This window comes from Cibotium barometz, chromosome 40 (genome assembly GCF_041138505.1).
Source record: "Cibotium barometz isolate CiBa-2024 chromosome 40, ASM4113850v1, whole genome shotgun sequence".
Lineage (NCBI taxonomy): Eukaryota > Viridiplantae > Streptophyta > Polypodiopsida > Cyatheales > Cibotiaceae > Cibotium > Cibotium barometz.
In genome coordinates, this window is record NC_141085.1 from 26,457,390 (window position 1) to 26,475,363 (window position 17,974).

The 17,974-nt window shown below is 45.0% G+C and overlaps 1 protein-coding gene across 1 annotated transcript in view; it reads right to left on the reverse strand.

Annotated features, from left to right (window-relative positions):
- LOC147615361 (vacuolar protein sorting-associated protein 2 homolog 3-like) overlaps positions 1-17,974 on the reverse strand; it is a 70,359-nt gene that overhangs the window by 29,696 nt on the left and 22,689 nt on the right. The window contains exons 3-4 of the mRNA XM_086779449.1: positions 1,398-1,432; positions 1,231-1,281 (exon numbers count right to left, since the gene is read on the reverse strand). Coding sequence (XP_086635575.1) covers positions 1,231-1,281; positions 1,398-1,432 — 86 coding nt within the window. The remainder of the gene's footprint in view (positions 1-1,230; positions 1,282-1,397; positions 1,433-17,974) is intronic.

The following is a 17,974-nucleotide window of genomic DNA, read 5'->3' on the forward strand; positions in this document are numbered from 1 at the left end:
TGGATCTTGGTTTGTTCTATCCCAGGGGGGAGATGGCCATAAGTAGGGAACAGGGACATGGGAGAGAACGGCACTTCAAAAATACTTTTTATTAAGTTTTTCTACTCTACACTTATTCTACTTTGGAAGTACATCAAAATGAGCACAAATTTACACTAAAATGGTAAGCTTTTGAGTCATATTAACAAATATGGAAGTTGGAAGAGGCTTGAGGGAGAGAGACTAGAGTGCTTGAGCCTTGTGTGAGAGGCTTGAGAGTTGGAAGAGGCTTGAGGGAGAGAGATTACAGAGAGTAGAGACTAGAGTGCTCAGTGCTTGTGTGTGTGTGGCTTGCCACTTGAAGCTTGAACTTCCTTGAAGGCTTGAAGGTGTGTGGGCGTCCCAAAACGGCTAGAAAAACGGTCACAAAACTGACCATTGGAAAGCGCAACAGCTATCTGTCATCCCCCACACCGTCCCAGCTAGTAGCCGTCCCCGTCCCCCCGTCCCCTCCGTCCCCGGCCGTCCCCATTGTTGCCGCATCCCGGAACGGCATCCCCGCGTCCCAAGGTCCCATCCCCTGTGACTATGGATTGTGGGCTCGGAGAAGTGATGCGGGCAGCAGGTGATAGAAGGGAGGAGAGGCTAGGGAGCATAGGGGAAACACGGGAGGAGGGTTGGGGGGGGGGGGGGGGGGGGGTGTTTGGCTCTCGACTTAGCAAGAGTTTGCAACGCTCTCAATTTCATGCGAGCCAAGAGGTGCAAGTTATCCCACATGTTATGAAAAACAATATATACCCGGTAGTTTGGATTATTTGTTTTGTTTTTTCCGTTATTTGCAATGCTAGTTTTCTAAGTTCATTTATTTTCTCTCACAAATCAAAGTTCAGAAAACCTTTCAAAAATAAACAAGTTCATTTATTTTCGTTAGGCTCCTTGATATTGAAAAGCTCTCATGACAAGAGGAGTTAAAGAATAAGCTTTTATGAGACTAAAATGCTTGATTAATGATTAAAACAACCCGATGATTATCAGCTGCTGCTTGTAACTAGCCCTCTCTGCTAAGGCTAGATATTATAATATATAAATTCAAAATTTTACCAAAAGAAGCCCAATGATGAACAGCAACATTTGACGATCTGATCAAAACTCATGTCGGGGTGCATGATGGGGAGAGAAGCATTCAAATTGCAGCTAATATTGTGTGCAACATGATGAAACACAAATCGCCAAGAGGAAACTACAGCAAACCTCATTGCCTGTCTTGGCAGTTTTCTTGATCTCCGCAACAAGTTTCTTTTCCTGAAAACATTTTCCCCCACCTCATAACATCATAATGTAGCCACTTCTAGTAAGTAAATTCAGATTCAAAACCACACTACATAAAAGCTCCAGTAAAAGTATAGTCTTTTGCATACCTCTAGCTGCAAAGCTCCGATTTCTCGCTCAATTCCTGCATAAAATATAAAGAACAAGTTGATGTCTGCCCTCCCCCCGCCCAAACCCCTTCCGGACTCCAGCACCATAGAGCGACACCGCCATGAGATGAATTACTTTCATTGTTCATTGTGTACATGCAGAGTGTTCACGTACTACATGGGCTTTGTTTTTGGGATACTTAGCTTTTTTACTTTCATGCTTTGTTGGCATTCAATCTATTCATGTATCACATGTACGAACTTCTGGTCTCATAGACCTTTTGGGTCTTTAGTAAAACATTAACAAATCTCTCTCTCTCTCTTTTTTTTTTTTTCGTGAAATGGTGTTTTATATTATATGTAAAAATGTACATCAGCCACATGGCTCACACAGAACCTATGGCCCCAAACAAAACCCCCACAAAAGATCCTATTCCGTGTAGTCCAAATATGCCAAAGTCATGTCCATCTAAGGAAATGGAATATCACAAGGTGACTATCCGAAGTAATGACTTGAGGACAAATCCCAAATATCCACTGATGAGCCGAAACAGTAGACCTCTCTACTGCCTCCCAAACGCGAGAGACAAAAGACCAAATCTGACAAGCCACTGGACAACTCATGAACAGATGCATAACTGTTTCAGTGCATGTCGTGCAGAAGAAGCAAGAGGCCAATGTAATTTTACGACGGCTGAGCTGATCCCGTGTAGGTAACCCTCCCACCAACATCCTCCAAATGAAAACCTTACCTTGGTAAGGGAGTTTAGACTGCCAACCACGCATCAGAGTTTTCTGCCACCATGATTTAGACTTGTGCAATCCCCACACCTTATTGGCCTTGGCTGAAACCCAATCTTTCTCTAATACAAGCTTATGATAGACCAGGTTAGCTGAGAGTGATATCAAGTCACCAGATTTACATAGTGCCCAATCAAGCCAAGGCTGATCTGCAGATGGCCGAGGCAATGGAGTAAAAGGCTCAACTGCATGCATGATGTCAACCCATAGTGGCTGAAATGTCCGAGGAACCCTAAAGTGCTACCGAATACGACGAAACGAATATGGCCTGTCATGACCAGGTATCACAGCATCTCGGATTCTAACCAAGCCTAGCCTGACCATGCGGTTGAGTCGTATGCGTGAAGCATCTCTGTCTGGCCAAACAATGACACGCAACTCCACAAATGTTTCGAACTGCAAAGAGTTCAAAAGTAGTCTTTCATGACCAAGATCCCACCGAGCCAATAGTAGAACTTCATGCCAAGAAAGGAGAATATGCGATAAAATGTGTGATGAGCGAATACGGACAGGATGAGCCGCATTCACAATGTCCCACCATGAAGCCTGCACACGTGTCCGCCCATGTGACAATCCCTCCAACTCAATCAAGTCACGAGCCATGAATACCTAAGGCTGCTCCTGCAAACACATATCCTGAAAAAGCGCCCACCTACGCGCCACCATATGCAAGCGGACATCCAGTAAAGCAGCCCCACCCATTCTTTTGGGCGTCGTAATGTGATTCCAAGCTATCCATGTTTGACCCATAATATTTCCTTGCCTCTTCCACAGCATAAACCGAATGGGCGCAACCAAACGGATGAGAGATTTGTGCGTCCAAGGTAGCAAAGGCAAAAATAGGAAATCATGCTAAGCATAATAACCTGAGCTACCTTAACCCTCACATGCATAGGCCACCCTTGAGCTTTCCAATACACAAATTTATCGGAGATCCGAGCAGAAATCCAAGCAAGAAGCGCTTGGGGGTCCACATCCACACCCACCGGATATCCAAGATGACGAACAATGTCTCCTGTATGCACCACACGGCCTTGCCACCCTAATGCCTCAAGATCAAATTCCGTGCATACAATGAGGGCTGATTTTGTTGAATTTATTTTCAGCCCAGAAGCCAATGCAAAATTATTCCAAGCTTCCATTGCTCGATCTATATTGGCTTTTTCGGCCCTGAGAAACATAAAAGTGTCATCCGCAAGGGCTTGAGCAACCAATTGCTTGCCATGAGGGAGATGCAAACCAACCACTTCACCATGCGATGCCATAGCATCTAGGCGAGATAACATAGGATGAGTGGCAATGGCAAAGAGAAGAGGGCTAAGAGGACAGCCCTGCCGGAGAGAACGGGTGAGAGAAATACCATCCGAAAGTCCTCCATTGAGCATAATCCGCGTGATAGAGCCAGAGCCAAGTAAATGCACCAAATTAGCCATTTTGGGACCAAAGCCTATGGCTGTCATTAACTGAGAAAGGAAAGACCAGCTGACATGATCAAAAGCTTTTTCAAGATCCAGCTACACCATCACAATCTCTTGCTTCTTTGCCTTGGCATAATCCACTCCAATTTGAACATTAAGAATATTATGCAAAATATTCCTGCCATGCACAAATCCATATTGATATGGATGAACAAGAGTAGGAAGCACCTGCAAGCGATTGGCAAAAATCTTTGTAAAGATTTTATACATAATACCCATAAGTGAGATCGGGCGCCATTGAGCCAAAGAAGTAGGCGAAGGGACTTTGGGCAACAAACGAAGTATGCCCAACTTCCAATCGGCAGGCATATATCCCTCATCCAAAACCCTTTGACAAATAAGCGTCAAAGGCTCTGCAAGCTGATCAGCATATTTTCGGAAAAACTCATTTGTCAAACCATCCCAACCAGGGCTCTTTCCCATGGGAAGTTTGGAGAGAACAGCTTCCACTTCCCCTTGAGTAACAGGAGCATCAAGTTGAACCGCCACATCAGGGCTAACTTGATATCGTACTTCAGCAAACAATGACTCCCTTGCAGCCAGGACAGCCGGTGAGACATCCTCTGGAGGGGCAAGCAAATCTTCATAAAACCTGATGCAATGCTGAATAACCTCAGAAGGTTGAGTAACAAGGTTACCTTTGGCATCCATCAACCTAACAATATTCTCACGCATATGTTTTTGATGCAACTTATCATAGAAGCAATGAGATTGACAGTTAGCATCCCGCAAAGCATCAAGACGTGCAAGTAGTTTAAAGCGAACATATTGTGCTTCCTGCACCCTAGATAGCTCCTTTTTCAGCCATTCTATGGCATCCACAACTTCAGCATCCATAGAGTCAGTAAACATGAACGCCTACAAGCCCTTTAAAAGCGACTCAAGAAGAGCCACATGCTGTTTTTGTATAGAGGCATTAGCAAGACCATAATGCCACGCTAATTTCCGAGTGTTGGTAAGGAACACTGGCCAAGCATGATAATCAGCCATGGACACTCTTGTGGAGAAATGTCGTATCAACTGACGCATATAAACATCAAAAACTTCATGCTCCAAAAAAGTGTGATTTAAGCGCAAAGGCAAGCGTCCCAACAAGCCTTTATATGCATCCACAGGATGATAGACCATTTCAAACACAAGCGGCCAATGATCTGACAAAACCTGTTGTTGCTGATCAACCATCATAGTAAGAACCTCTGGCAAAAAGAGATCTTAATGTAAAATATACATCCTATCCAATCTAGCATAAGTGCCCCGAAACTGTTGTGAGGCATAAGTGTAACCCCTTTCATCTGAATGCAACCAAGACCACATGTCTTGTTTTAGTGACCTTGCTGCAAAAGCTTCCCACGCCTTTCTCTCCGGGCCATCCATTACAGAATGAGGCGACGTGGCTTGCTCCCTGGAGACACACATATTAAAGTCTCCCATCACAAAGCCAGGATGAGAGATTGAAAGAGCACACAAGTCATTCCACAGCAAACGGCGTGCACGAGCATTATTTGGAGCATACACCCCTAACAACCATAAAGGCGTATCATCCCAAACAATCTGTATCACTAGAAATCTTCCATGAACATCTTGAATCACAAGAGAAGGCTGAAACTGCGAACGGACAGCAAACATAACACCTGACTGCGAAGCAGGATGTCCGCTGTGGAAAACATGAAACCCCTTATATACATAGGCTTTGCCAGCCAACTTATGCTGCTTATGTTCAACTGCACACAAAACATCCCAACCATGACAAAAAGTTGTACACCAAAGCCTGAACTGCTTTTGGCGCGAAGAAATACCCTTTACATTCCATTGTACAATTTTCATAAGCCTTCCCAGAAAAGGAATCAACAAGGCCGTGTACTAGGCCCAAGACAATCTGCCAAATCACGAACCTTTTGAAGCATTGCATTTTTAGACAAGGTATTTGTGATCTCAGACTGCCCTTGGAGTTCCCGAGCACATGTCAAAGGGTAATGACCATCCCATGGCGAGATGACCTCACCCTTCGAACCAAACACAAGAGGCAATTGTTGTTGTGCTTCTTTTGTTAGGCAACTTCTAATAGGATAGCGTTCTACTCTATCCACCCCAAGAGGCCCTGTACCCTGAGAAAGTTGGCCTCCCGGCCTCTCAATCCTGGTCTGTTGCTGGGCACCTGAACCCAAAGGGCGACGAGCATATGTATGTAAGGGCCCCTAATGAGTACGCAAAGGCCCCCGCCAAACAGCATCTGAGAAATCCCCCCGTGGGGCAATAAATCGTGTCTTTTTACCACGTACTTCCACCCATGGCTGCTCAACCTCATTCTGAACATCCACATGTACATCCATGTGTTGGGCATCATGTGAAGGAGTATCATGCTCATCTTCCACGGGCAACTGCCCATCAACGATATCCTTGGTAGCAACAACTTGTTCTTTCTTAAGACATGCGGAGACAAAGTGGCCCATCTCACCACATTTGAAACAGTGGCCAGCAAATGTATCCCACCTCAATTCATACATTAAAGGTTGCAGCCCAGCCATATTGACACGCAAATGTGTCAGCCTAGGTCTCCCAGTATTCCACAACATGCATAGACGATTTCGGTTTCTAGATGTCATTCGAGGCACCACCAAGACATCACCGATACCTCGCATGAGACCTGGTAAAACACGCCAAAACATTGGTGGGAATTGTTTCACTTCAACCCAAACTGGGCAAGCCTGGCGCAACATATCTTGGTACTCTGCCATAGGCTTCCACGGAACCACATGAACCAACTGCCCATCCAAAAAAAGTGGCACCTGCTCCAAGACTGTCCTACGGGCTTCCAAAGTGCGAAAAAGTATTTCATAAAAGCCTCTCGGACCATCGTAAATCTCCTCAAGTGCCTCAGGCGACACCAAGCGGCCCAGCCATGCTCTAAGACGAGGCAACAATGGAATACGCCCAGTAAAGAAAAAGATAGCAGCACGATCATGAAAATCTGCTAGCTGTTGTAGCAACAAAGGAGTCTCCATGCATACATCAGCCACACCACTATTATCTACTGCAGCCATTTGCACGCTATTTGCCTTCACATATTCTTGCAGAAGCTCACCAGCGATCTGCAGTAAACGTGCAAACTCCGGAGAAGGTACCTGAGAACTTTCCTCTGCATTCTCTCCAACATTCACCGGAGTATAGCTTGCATCAACATCAAGCCTTTGACGTTTTTGTTGCTCCGAGGCATCTGAAGCATAACCCACATCCTTCTCGATCATCTCCTCAATAAGATCCATGTTAAGGCTATTGGCAGCCATGCCACCAACAGCAACAGCCGGGTCATCCAAATCCAAATTCAGCAAAGAAAACTCGTTCTCTCAAACCCAAATTCAGCACCTGCTGTAGTGCTGGCTGGAAACTCTTCTGTACCTGCAGTACCTGCTGAAACCCTACTGTACCTGCAGTACTGGCTGGAAACTCTTCTGTACCACCTGCTGAAACCCTACTGTACCTGCAAGTCACCTGCTAGAAACCCTACTGTACCTACAGTACCGGCAACTGGAAACTCTTCTGTACCTACAGTACTTGCGGAAACTATTGTACCTGGAAGAACCCCTACTCTACTGCAGCACCTGCTGGAAACCCTACTGGACCTGCAGTACTTGCTAGAAACCCTAGTGTGCCTGCTGTATTTACAGTAATACCTCTTGTTGCAAGCAGCTCCACTGATAACGAAAGGCGGTGTGTTGTCTTCTCTGCAAGGATGTCGATCACACTGCCACGTCCAGGTATCGCGCCAACACAGTCACCAGCGTAACAAGAGGCGTGTTTACAAATTCGACTTCTCTACCCATCTCTCTCTCTCTCTCTCTCTCTCTCTCTCTCTCTCTCTCTCTCACACACACACACACACACACAAGCCCTGAGGTAGAGCAGAAGCAGAAGCTCGACTATGAACAAGAACTGGCGACGACTAGCAAGTGGGAAGGACCAACAGGAGGGCGGAGGCAGCGGGGCAACGGCAGAACTCCCTAGTCTCTCTCTCTCTCTCTCTCTCTCTCTCTCTCTTTGTTTTTATGTTCTTAGTATTCCATGACGAGTTTCCATGGACAGTTTTGTATCACCCCAGTGAGATAGCTATATTTATGTTTTCTTTCTATTTTATTTTCCATTCCATGATGAGATATGCCATGGACATTATTGTATCACTTTGGTCTCATAGGCCCATTGGGTCTTTAGTAAACGCTTAATTATCTCTCTCTCTCTCTCTCTCTCTCTCTCTCTCTCTCTCTCTATATATATATATATATACCATAGTGGCACCCGGTTCACACACCGCCCAGGCAGTCCGGTTCGATGCGGACGGTATGGTTCGATACAGATGGTACCGTGGAGGTGCGGTCGTATCCAGTCGACCGTTTTTTTCCCAATTTTTTTACCGTTTTTCTTGGCCGTTTCTTGGGCATTTTTAGCGTTTGCTTGCATCCTATATAATAGCCCCTCCTCCCCAACGCCATCCTCACAATTGCTCATTGCTCAAGTTAATCCACTCAATCCTCTCCCTCGAGCTCTCCTTCAAGCCTCTCTCCCCTCTTGGCTCTCTCAAGCATCTCCCTCTTCCTCCAGCCTCCTCTCCCTCTTCCTCGACTTTCAATCCTCTCCCTCTTCCTCAACTTTCAAGCCTCCCCCTCAAGCCTCTCCCTCCCTCTTCCTCTTCCTTCTCCCAGGACCCCTCTCTCCTCTTTCACCATGAGAGAAAAGCATGAAGCCTTTACTTTGCATTCCATTACCAATGAGAAGAACGAGGGGAGGCAAGCCACTCTTGGAGGCACCATTGGAGCGAATGTGACCTTTGTGAGCTCTCTCTCTTGGGTCGGAGCAAAGCAACAAGAGGCAAATGTGGAGATTGCACGCATGGTCATTGAGTGCAATCTCGCATTTCGTGTCCTTAAAACTCCTCAATGGCAAAGGATGGTGAGGGCCATTGCCCAAGTAAGACCGTGCCATGGCCCTTGGCATGGTATCATCTACAACGACATGTGCACAATGCCATGAAGACACTTGATGAAGAAAAGGAGAGAATCAACAAGACCCTCAAGCCCATCCTCAACATTCTAGTGTCTTGCCCTCTTGGCACTTACTTCTTGCGGGCCGTGGATGCCGGAAAGGCAAGAAACCTTGGGCGATTTCATCTATCGCCACATTTGACAAGCCATAATCGAGGTGAGATACAATTTTGAGTTTGACGCCTTAGCCTTTGCCTTTTACTCAAGTTTCAACTTTCAAGTCTCATTTATTTTCCATATTCTCATTCAAATTTCATGTATCCATCATCCTCGTAGGTTGGCCCCGAAAATGTGGTTCAAGTGGTTACGAACAATGTGTCCAATTGCCGCAAGATGGATCGCTTGCTTGAGGCAGAGTTCAAGTCCATAGTGTGGACTCCTTGTGCCTCTCACTGCCTTGACTTGCTTTTATGGAGGACATAGGCAAGTTAGAGTGGGTGAAGTTAGAGTGGGTGAAGACTGTGGTGACACAAGCCAATCATATGGTCACTTTTTTAAGTCAGAAGGTCAAGGCCCTCGCTATCTTCCACCATCACAGCGACTACGAGATGAAGTGCTCCTCAATGTGCTTTGCCTACATGTGGCTTCCTGATGTGATGCCTAAGCTTCAGGTAACAGTGGTTTCGACGAAGTGGCAACAATGGATACAAAGTGAGATACCTTCGCGTGTCGATGAGATAAGAGCCATTCAATGGCTATGCTTGAGAGAGGGGTTATGGTGCCAGGTCCACACCATAGTCATTGCGAATACTCCCTTGTATAGGGTTTTACACATAACAGACATCGAGGGGGCTACTACTACAGGGCTCCTCGCTCACTTAATGAGAGAGCCCATTGCCGAGATTCATTGCACCACAATCCTAGATGAGCTTGATCCAGAGTATATGCTAAAAAGGTAAATAAGAATAATTGAATAAAACAAAATAGAATGATGAATCTAAATACTTATTCTTTCTTTATTTCTCATATAATATATTCTTTCTTTATTGATCCACTGCCATCTCTTCTTTACGAGTGCCAAGATAGAAGAGACCTTTCCATGGCCTTGCTGCTTTGTTGCATCCTGCCTACAAAGCACTCTCACTTTCCACAGATCAATGGAGGGGGCTAACTATCGGGCTCCTTGCTCACTTAATGAGAGAGCCCATTGCCGAGATTCATCGCACCACAGTCCTAGATGAGCTTGATCCAGAGTTTATGCTAAAAAGGTAAATAAGAATAATTGAATAAAATAAAATAGAATGATGAATCTAAATACTTATTCTTTCTTTATTTCTCATATAATATATTCTTTCTTTATTGATCCACTGCCATCTCTTCTTTATGAGTGCCAAGATAGAAGAGACCTTTCCATGGCCTTGCTGCTTTGTTGCATCCTGCCTACAAAGCACTCTCACTTTTCACAGATCAAGGGTTGCTATCAGGCATAGTTGTTTCTCGTACCGGTTCGTACCGCACAGTTCGCACAGTATGGTATCGTACGATATTGTACATTACGATAATACCGTTGGGAGCCAACGTAGTTACCATTTTTTTCAAAGTTTTCTCCGCTCTTTTGTGACTGTTTTGCTCCCTGTTTTGTGATCCTTTTCTTTGCCTTGTCTTGGACCAAGTCTTTGGCTATGCCATATGGCCTCTCTTGAGCACCTCCTATAAAATGCCCTCCCCACCAAGCTTCCCTCACATTCAACGTTGAGCCTTGAACTTTGAAGCTTGAGCCTTGAGCTTTCATTCTTAAAGCTGTGGCCTCTCTCTCTCTCTCTCTCTCTCTCTCTCTCTCTCTCAAGTCTCAACTATCAAGTCCCCCCTCTCTCTCTCTCTCAACTCTCAAGCCACTCTCTCCCCCCTCTCTCAAGGCTCTCTCTCTCAAGAGTCAAGCTTCTCTCTCTCTCTCTCTCTCTCTCTCTCTCTCTCTCTCTCTCTCTCTCAAGCCTATCCATCTCTTCTAACTTATAACTTCTCCTTGTCTCTCTATTACAATGACAAGGTAGAAGAATGCTATCCATGTAGAGAGCCTATGGAAAGTCCAAGTCATATAGGTGGACTTGTAAGTATTGTGGCAAGTGGAGTTACTAGGCTTCTCCAACACAGCTCGAAGAGGTCCCCGGGGCAAGTTGCGCCATGCAAGGAAGTCCCCCTAGCTATATCCGATGAGATCTTAAACAATATCAAGGGTGGATTGGGTGCTCACCGTGATAGTGGTAGAAGCTCAAGGGCAGATGATGAGGTCATCTCCGCGCCTTGTGATACATCCTCCCCGGCTAGTGCCGCTTTCGCCTCCTCAAAGAGGCAAAGTTTGAGTCTCCCATGAGGCAAGGCACTCTTGCCCAAGCCACCGGGGGTGTCTCTTCTTCTCTATCACATCTCCAAGAACGACAACAGTTAGCGGATATAGAGATTGCACGCACCATTATTAAGTGCAATCTCTCATTCCATGTGCTCAAGGTGGATCAATGGAAGTCAATGGTGAAAGCCAAGATGGACTAGCATCTCCTATCTCATGGCATGTGCACAAAGGGGCTTGTGGATGAGAAGGAGAGAATCGATAGATCTCTCAATCCGGTGCGGGTTGCATGGTCCAAGAATGGGTGTAGGAGAGGACAGATGGAGTGACCGGAAGAAGAGAGGCATTATCAACATACTTGTCTCTTGCCCTCTTGGCACATACCTTGCTCTTGAAACATACCTTGTGCAGGGTGTGGATTTCGGAAAGGCAGGGAGAAAAACATCGGGCACATTCATATAGTAATGGCCAAAGCTACCTCTATGGTCACCTTCTTCACCACAAAGGTGAAGGTGCTTGCCATGTTCCGGGAACATAGCAAGCTCGAATTGAAGAAGCCTTCATTCACACACTTCGCCTACATGTGGCTCCTCTTGGAGCGCCTCTACGATGTGAAACCCCCCTTCGCCAAACAGTGGCCTCCACATTGTGGAATGAGTGGGATGAGCGAGAATCGACGGAGGCCAAAGCCATGCAACGGCTTTGCCTAAAGGAGGAGTTTTGGCAATTGGTCCGCACTATTGTCATTGTGGCCACGCCCTTCTATAGGGTATTGCGGATTACCGGCATGGAGGGGACCCACCATGGGCCTTCTCGTTCACTTCATAAGAGATGCCATAGCAGAGTTGCGCACTTCTCCTTCCATCGACGAGGAGAAGCGCAATGGTATGTTGGCCATTGTGGAGAAGAGATGGAAGTGGATGCAAAGACCTATCCATGGTCTTGCCACATTATTGCATCCGTCTTACAAATCACCCTTCCGTCTTACAAATCACCCGCCCTCTTCACCTATGAAGGTGCTTACCATGTTCCGCAAACATAGCAAGCTGGAATTGAAAAGGGCGCTTGAGAGCGGGCATGAGCCACGGCCGTTTCGGGAGAGGGGGGGGGGGGCGGCTCGGAGGTGGAGAGGTAGAAGGGAGTTGGGCGCTTGAGGTTGCTTGAGTGCGTGGTTGCTTGGAAGTTGGCTTGTCCCCCATATAGATGCAATATGTGGTTGGTGGTCAAGCACACCCCAAAGCACCGAGTGGCCCGGATAGAAATCCCAAACGGGAGGGCCACCACAAGGCATGTGATGGCCCGGTCCCCACGAGAGGAGCTCAAATCACCTTGCCGACGTGCCAAACGGCACCCGAGAACGATGGGACCAGTCTCGACGTTCCCCGCGGCTCGCGTAGAGCCAACGGCAACGGGGAACCCACGTTTTGCCTGCCATTGAGGAACCTTCAGCACATATTGAAGGAGAGATTGCAGTCTATCACCGTGCGTGCAATCTCCTCATTCGCGGCTTTCATCTTCGTCTTCACATAGGTGAGGTTGTTAATGTTTGCACCGATGGCAGTTTGCCTCATTACCGGAGAGCTCTCCTCCCTTAGCCTCTTTGATTAAAAGTTGGAACTGCCTGAGGCGGAGCCGGAGCCGAATGGGACGGGCGATGGAGTCACGGATGCAGAGGTACCAGACATGGAAGTTCCCCCAGGTCCACCTTTGCCAAGCTTGGTTGCGGATGAGCGAGTACTTCTTCGCTATACCATCCGCAATTTCATGGGAAATCTCCTTGCACGGCGCCACTTCCCCACCAAGCTTGGACACATGTGCAAGGAGTCTTGTGACGCTACTTGTGTAACCCTTCCCGCAAAAGTTACACGTCTATTTCCATGACCCCGAATTACCGGTAGGCATAGTTTTTCCATATGGCAACCATACAGCAAACGCATACGAGTATGGAAGTACGAAAAAGTACGGTTCACACTCCCGAGAAATTCCATACGTTGGATACCATACGGCACCCTAAATTTAAGGAAAAACATGCTACATATGACACAAAAAACCGAAGAAACTTGAAACTACAAAGATTTTGGGATTAGAAAAAACATAAATGATGTAGAGCCAGAATCCAAACTCCGGACTTTATATTACTGTAACTTGTTTACATCATACATGTATGATCAATGATGTATGATGATCATGTATCATGTAACATGTTACATAAGTAGGGAACTGGGAGTGTGGAGTGGGCAAATGCCAAAACCTGTTACTTGTAGGCATAGTTTTTTCATACGGCAACCATACGACATACGTGTATGAGTCTGGAACTATGAAATAAGTATGGTTCAAACCTTGGACAAATTCCATACGTGGGATTTCATACTTGATTCTTAAATTAAAGGGTAGACATGCCATTTTCAAAGAAGTGAACCATGAGAAACTTAAAGTATGTGAAAGCCATGATAGATGGTCTATCATGGTTTTCACAAATTGACCATGTTACATCCATCATGACTTTCACACATTGACAACTAATCTCTATGTCTAGAGAAGATGCAAAACATTTTCTTTTTTGGCTGGAGTATGAAAAGTTTTTCCATACGTGACTATACGCGACCATACACATACAGGTATGGAAGTATGGAATATTTTCCATACAAGTATGAAAAAAACTATGCCGGTAGGTTTCTCACCGGGGTGGTGGCATATAAGGCAAATGCCTCATGCTTGTCCTTTCCTCCGGACCTCAGTGCCAAAGTCTAAAGAGAGAGAGAGAGAGAGAAAGAGAGAGAGAGAGAGAGATAGAGCCTTGGCCCTTGAAAGTTGAGGCTTGAGCCGAGAGAGAGAGAGAGAGAGCTTGAGGCTTGAGCCTTTAAGGTTTAACCCTCGAAAGAGAGAGCTTGAGCCTTGAGAGAGAGAGAGAGCTTGAGAGCTTGAGCTTGAATGATGAGAGAGGGAGAGACCTTTAGAGCTCTTATACAAGGCCAAGGCTCCAGCATGGAGGTAAAAGCCTAAAGGGATCCAAGGCCATGGCACATGTGACATGCCCAACTTCCAAGGGCCAAACAGCTACAATAAACGGGCGAAAGACACACAAAAAAACGGGCGCAAAAAAACTATCAAAAACGAACAAAAACCGCGTTTTTCCCAGTCCTGTTTCGCATCAGTCTGGTACGGTACACGACAGTACCGTTTCGCTTCATTTCGCTGGACCGAAACGTCCGCCTGCCTATAACACGTTTCGGATACGTTTCGCTCCGGTAGTTTCGCACCGTCCCGTACTTTACATACATGTGCTGCGGTACGCGTCCCGCAAACAACTATGGCCTTTGTCTAGTCTCTCCTTAGTCATTGGCCCTCTTTTTATACTCGCGCCTAGCGTGCATCACACCTCTATGCTTATGTACTTTTGTTTGTCACTTGAAACTTATTTTTAATGATATTTTAGTTTTAGACAACTTCTATAGAGTCTACCCTTCCAAATTGAAAACGTCTATGTTTGTAGGTGTTCTTTAATTTTTTTTAAACTGTATTTTATTGTACAGTATCCCAAAATTTCATATCATACCAAAAATTCACGTACGGTATTATATTTTCATATCGTGACAACTATGCTTTCAACTAGGGATGCTTATGCTATCTTACCGAAAGCATTACCTAATGATGAGAATGGACAATTTCAATTCTTACAAGAGCTCATCAACTATAACGATCAGAGGAGCCCCGCATTCACTAATGTAGTATGTTAGAGGAGAGATTCTATGGTGAAGCCTCTCTTTTGGTGGAAGTCATTGCCCACCAACAACCTCGCCAAAAAGAGTGGCTTTGAGGATTCTAGCACAAGGTTACTAACTTGTTAAGAGATTCTAACTCTTTAGACTCACCAAAAAGAGTACCTTTGAGAATTCTAGCACAGGTAACCACTAACCACTAAGCTACTAGCTTGTTAAGAGATTCTAACTCTTAAGACTTAAGCTAAAAATTATAATTATGAGTCATTTGCTTACCAATAGCCTCACCAAGAAGAGTAGCTTTGAGTATTCTAGCATAGGTAACCACTAACCACTAAGCTACTAACTTGTTAAGAGATTCTAACTCTTAAAATTATAATTATGTGTAGATACTAGAATCCTAAGCATTGTTTATTTTTATTGTGGATTAGGATTGCTCTTCGGGTGCATGTGAGAGGAACTGGAGTTCCTACTCACTTATACACATGAAGTTACGCAATCAGTTGAGCAAGAGACAGCGATAACCACTAACCACTAAGCTACTAGCTTGTTAAGAGATTCTAACTCTTAAGACTTAAGCTAAAAATTATAATTATGAGTCATTTGCTTACCATTAGCCTCACCAAGAAGAGTAGCTTTGAGGATTCTAGCACAGATAACCACTAAGCTACTAGCTTGTTAAGAGATTCTAACTCTGACTTAAGCTAAAAATTATAATTATGAGTCATTTGCTTACCAATAGCCTCACCAAGACCACTAAGCTACTAACTTGTTAAGAGATTCTAACTCTTAAAATTATAATTATGTGTAGATACTAGAATCCTAAGCATTGTTTATTTTTATTGTGGATTAGGATTGCTCTTCGGGTGCATGTGAGAGGAACTGGAGTTCCTACTCACTTATACACATGAAGTTACGCAATCGGTTAAGCACGAGACAATTAGAGCGGCTGGTGCGTGCAATGCATGACATGACTTGCGCATGGTGCATGCAATGCATGACATGGCTCAAGCTAGACAGGTATATTGTTACGTTAGACCTACATAACTTTCAATATTTTATCATTTAAAACCCCGAGGGCCCCTAATCAATTACAAACTTGTAGATAAATGTCGACGAATTCAAGTTGACAGTAGACACTCTTAAAAGTGTCCACAAGGAGCGTAATGCAAAGAAGGAGACCATATATGCGGAGCACTACAAAGAGCTAGAGGAGATTACTCTCTCGTACTCATCGTGGCCGCCGAGCTAGAGCTGGAGTACAAGTTCGACCCATTCTTACTTTCGGCTCTCGAGGCTCTAATCGCCCAGTTGCTACCTATGTCAGACGTGGCTCCACGAGTCTTCTTCGCAATGGTTAGAGTTGAGGATGCTTCCACTGCGGAGTCTTCTTTGATGGGCAAGTACAAAAATGTGAGTACAAAAATCCTAGCTACTAGGTACTGCATGTGAGAAGGGCATGCCACCGCATGGCTAGATAGATAGTAGATAATAGAGTCTAGACTATAGAGACTAAAAGCCTATGTCACCATTTATGTCAGAGTTGTCGCTAAGCTCTTCAATATTCTCACTACAGGAGGACACCTCAGAGCTCCCACTAAAATTTCCATTGCTAAGAACATTACCCTCATCATTATATTCCGGATCCCTGGTATCATCATGAACTGCCTGCCGAAGAAGACTCTGCAATGGAAGCATCCTTAACTCTATCCGCTGCGGGAGTAGAGCTCTGACTTGTGGAGCCACGTCTGACATAGGTAGCAACTAGGCGATCAGAGTCTCGAGAGCCAAAAGTAAGAATATTCTCACTAGAGGAGGACACCTCAGAGCTCCCACCAGAATCCCCATCGCTAAGAACATTGCCCTCATCATCATACTCGGGCTCCCTGATATCATCATGACCTGTCGAAGAAGACTCCACAATGGAAGCATCCTCAACTCAAACCACTGCCCGGGTAGAGCTCCGACTCGTGGAGCCACGTCTGACATAGGTAGCAACTGGGCGATCAGAGTCTCAAGGACCAAAAGTAAGAATGGGCCGACCCTGTACTCCACCTCTAGCTCACCAGCCACGACGAGTACGAGAGACTCGTCTATCAATCTCCTCTAGCTCTTTGTAGTGCTCCGCATATATCACCTCCTCCTCTCCATTACGCTCCTTGTGGACAATTTTAAGAGTATCCACCGTCAACTTGAATTCGTCGACGTTTATCTACAAGTTTATAACTGAATAGGGGCCCCGTGCTTATTAGTAAATCCACAAGTTACAACATATCTCAGTTGTAAATAATAAAATATTGAAAGTTATGTAGGTCTAACGTAACAATATACATATCAGGCTTGAGCTATGTCGTGCATTACACGCACCATGCATAAGTTATTGCGGCAATAGACCAACTACTCTAATTGTCTCGTACTCAACCAATTGCATAACTTCGTGTGTATAAGTGAGTAGGAACTCCAGTTCCTCTCACATGCACCCGAAGAGCAATCCTAATCCACAATACAAATAAACAATGTATAGGATTCTAGTATACACATAATTATAATTTTTAGCTTAAGTCTTAAGAGTTAGAATCTCTTAACAAGTTAGTAACTTAGTGTTTAGTGGTTACCTGTGCTAGAATCCTCAAAGCTACTCTTTGTAGGTGAGACTGTTGGTAAGAAAATAACTCCCACCAAAAGAGTGGCTTCACCATGGAATTCCTCCTCCAACATACCGCATTAGCGAATGCGGGGCTCCTCTGATCGTTATAGTTGATAAGCTCCTATAACAATTGAAATTGTCCATTCTCATCATCAGGTAATGCTTTCGATAAGAAAGCATCCCTAGCTAAAAGCAACTCCTGATCTCTGAAAAGTGAAAGTGCTTTGTAGACAGGATGCAACAAGGTAGCAAGGCCATGGATAGGCCTCTTCATCCACTTCCATCTCTTCTAAACGAGTGTCAAGATAGCATCGCGTCGAGGAGTAGCCTCAAGGGGATCACTTAATTTTGAAATAAAGAAAGAATAGATTATATGAGAAAAAAGAAAGAATAACAATTTAGATTTATCATTATTCTTATTTACCTTCTTAGCATATACTTGGGATCAAGCTCATCTAGGACTGTGGTGCAATGAATCTCAACAATGGCCTCTCTCATTAAGTGAGCGAGCTCCCTCCATGCGTAAAACCCTATACAAGGAAGTAATCGCAATGACACTGGTGTGGACATGGCCCCATAACTCCTCTCTCAAGCATAGCCATTGAATGGCTATTG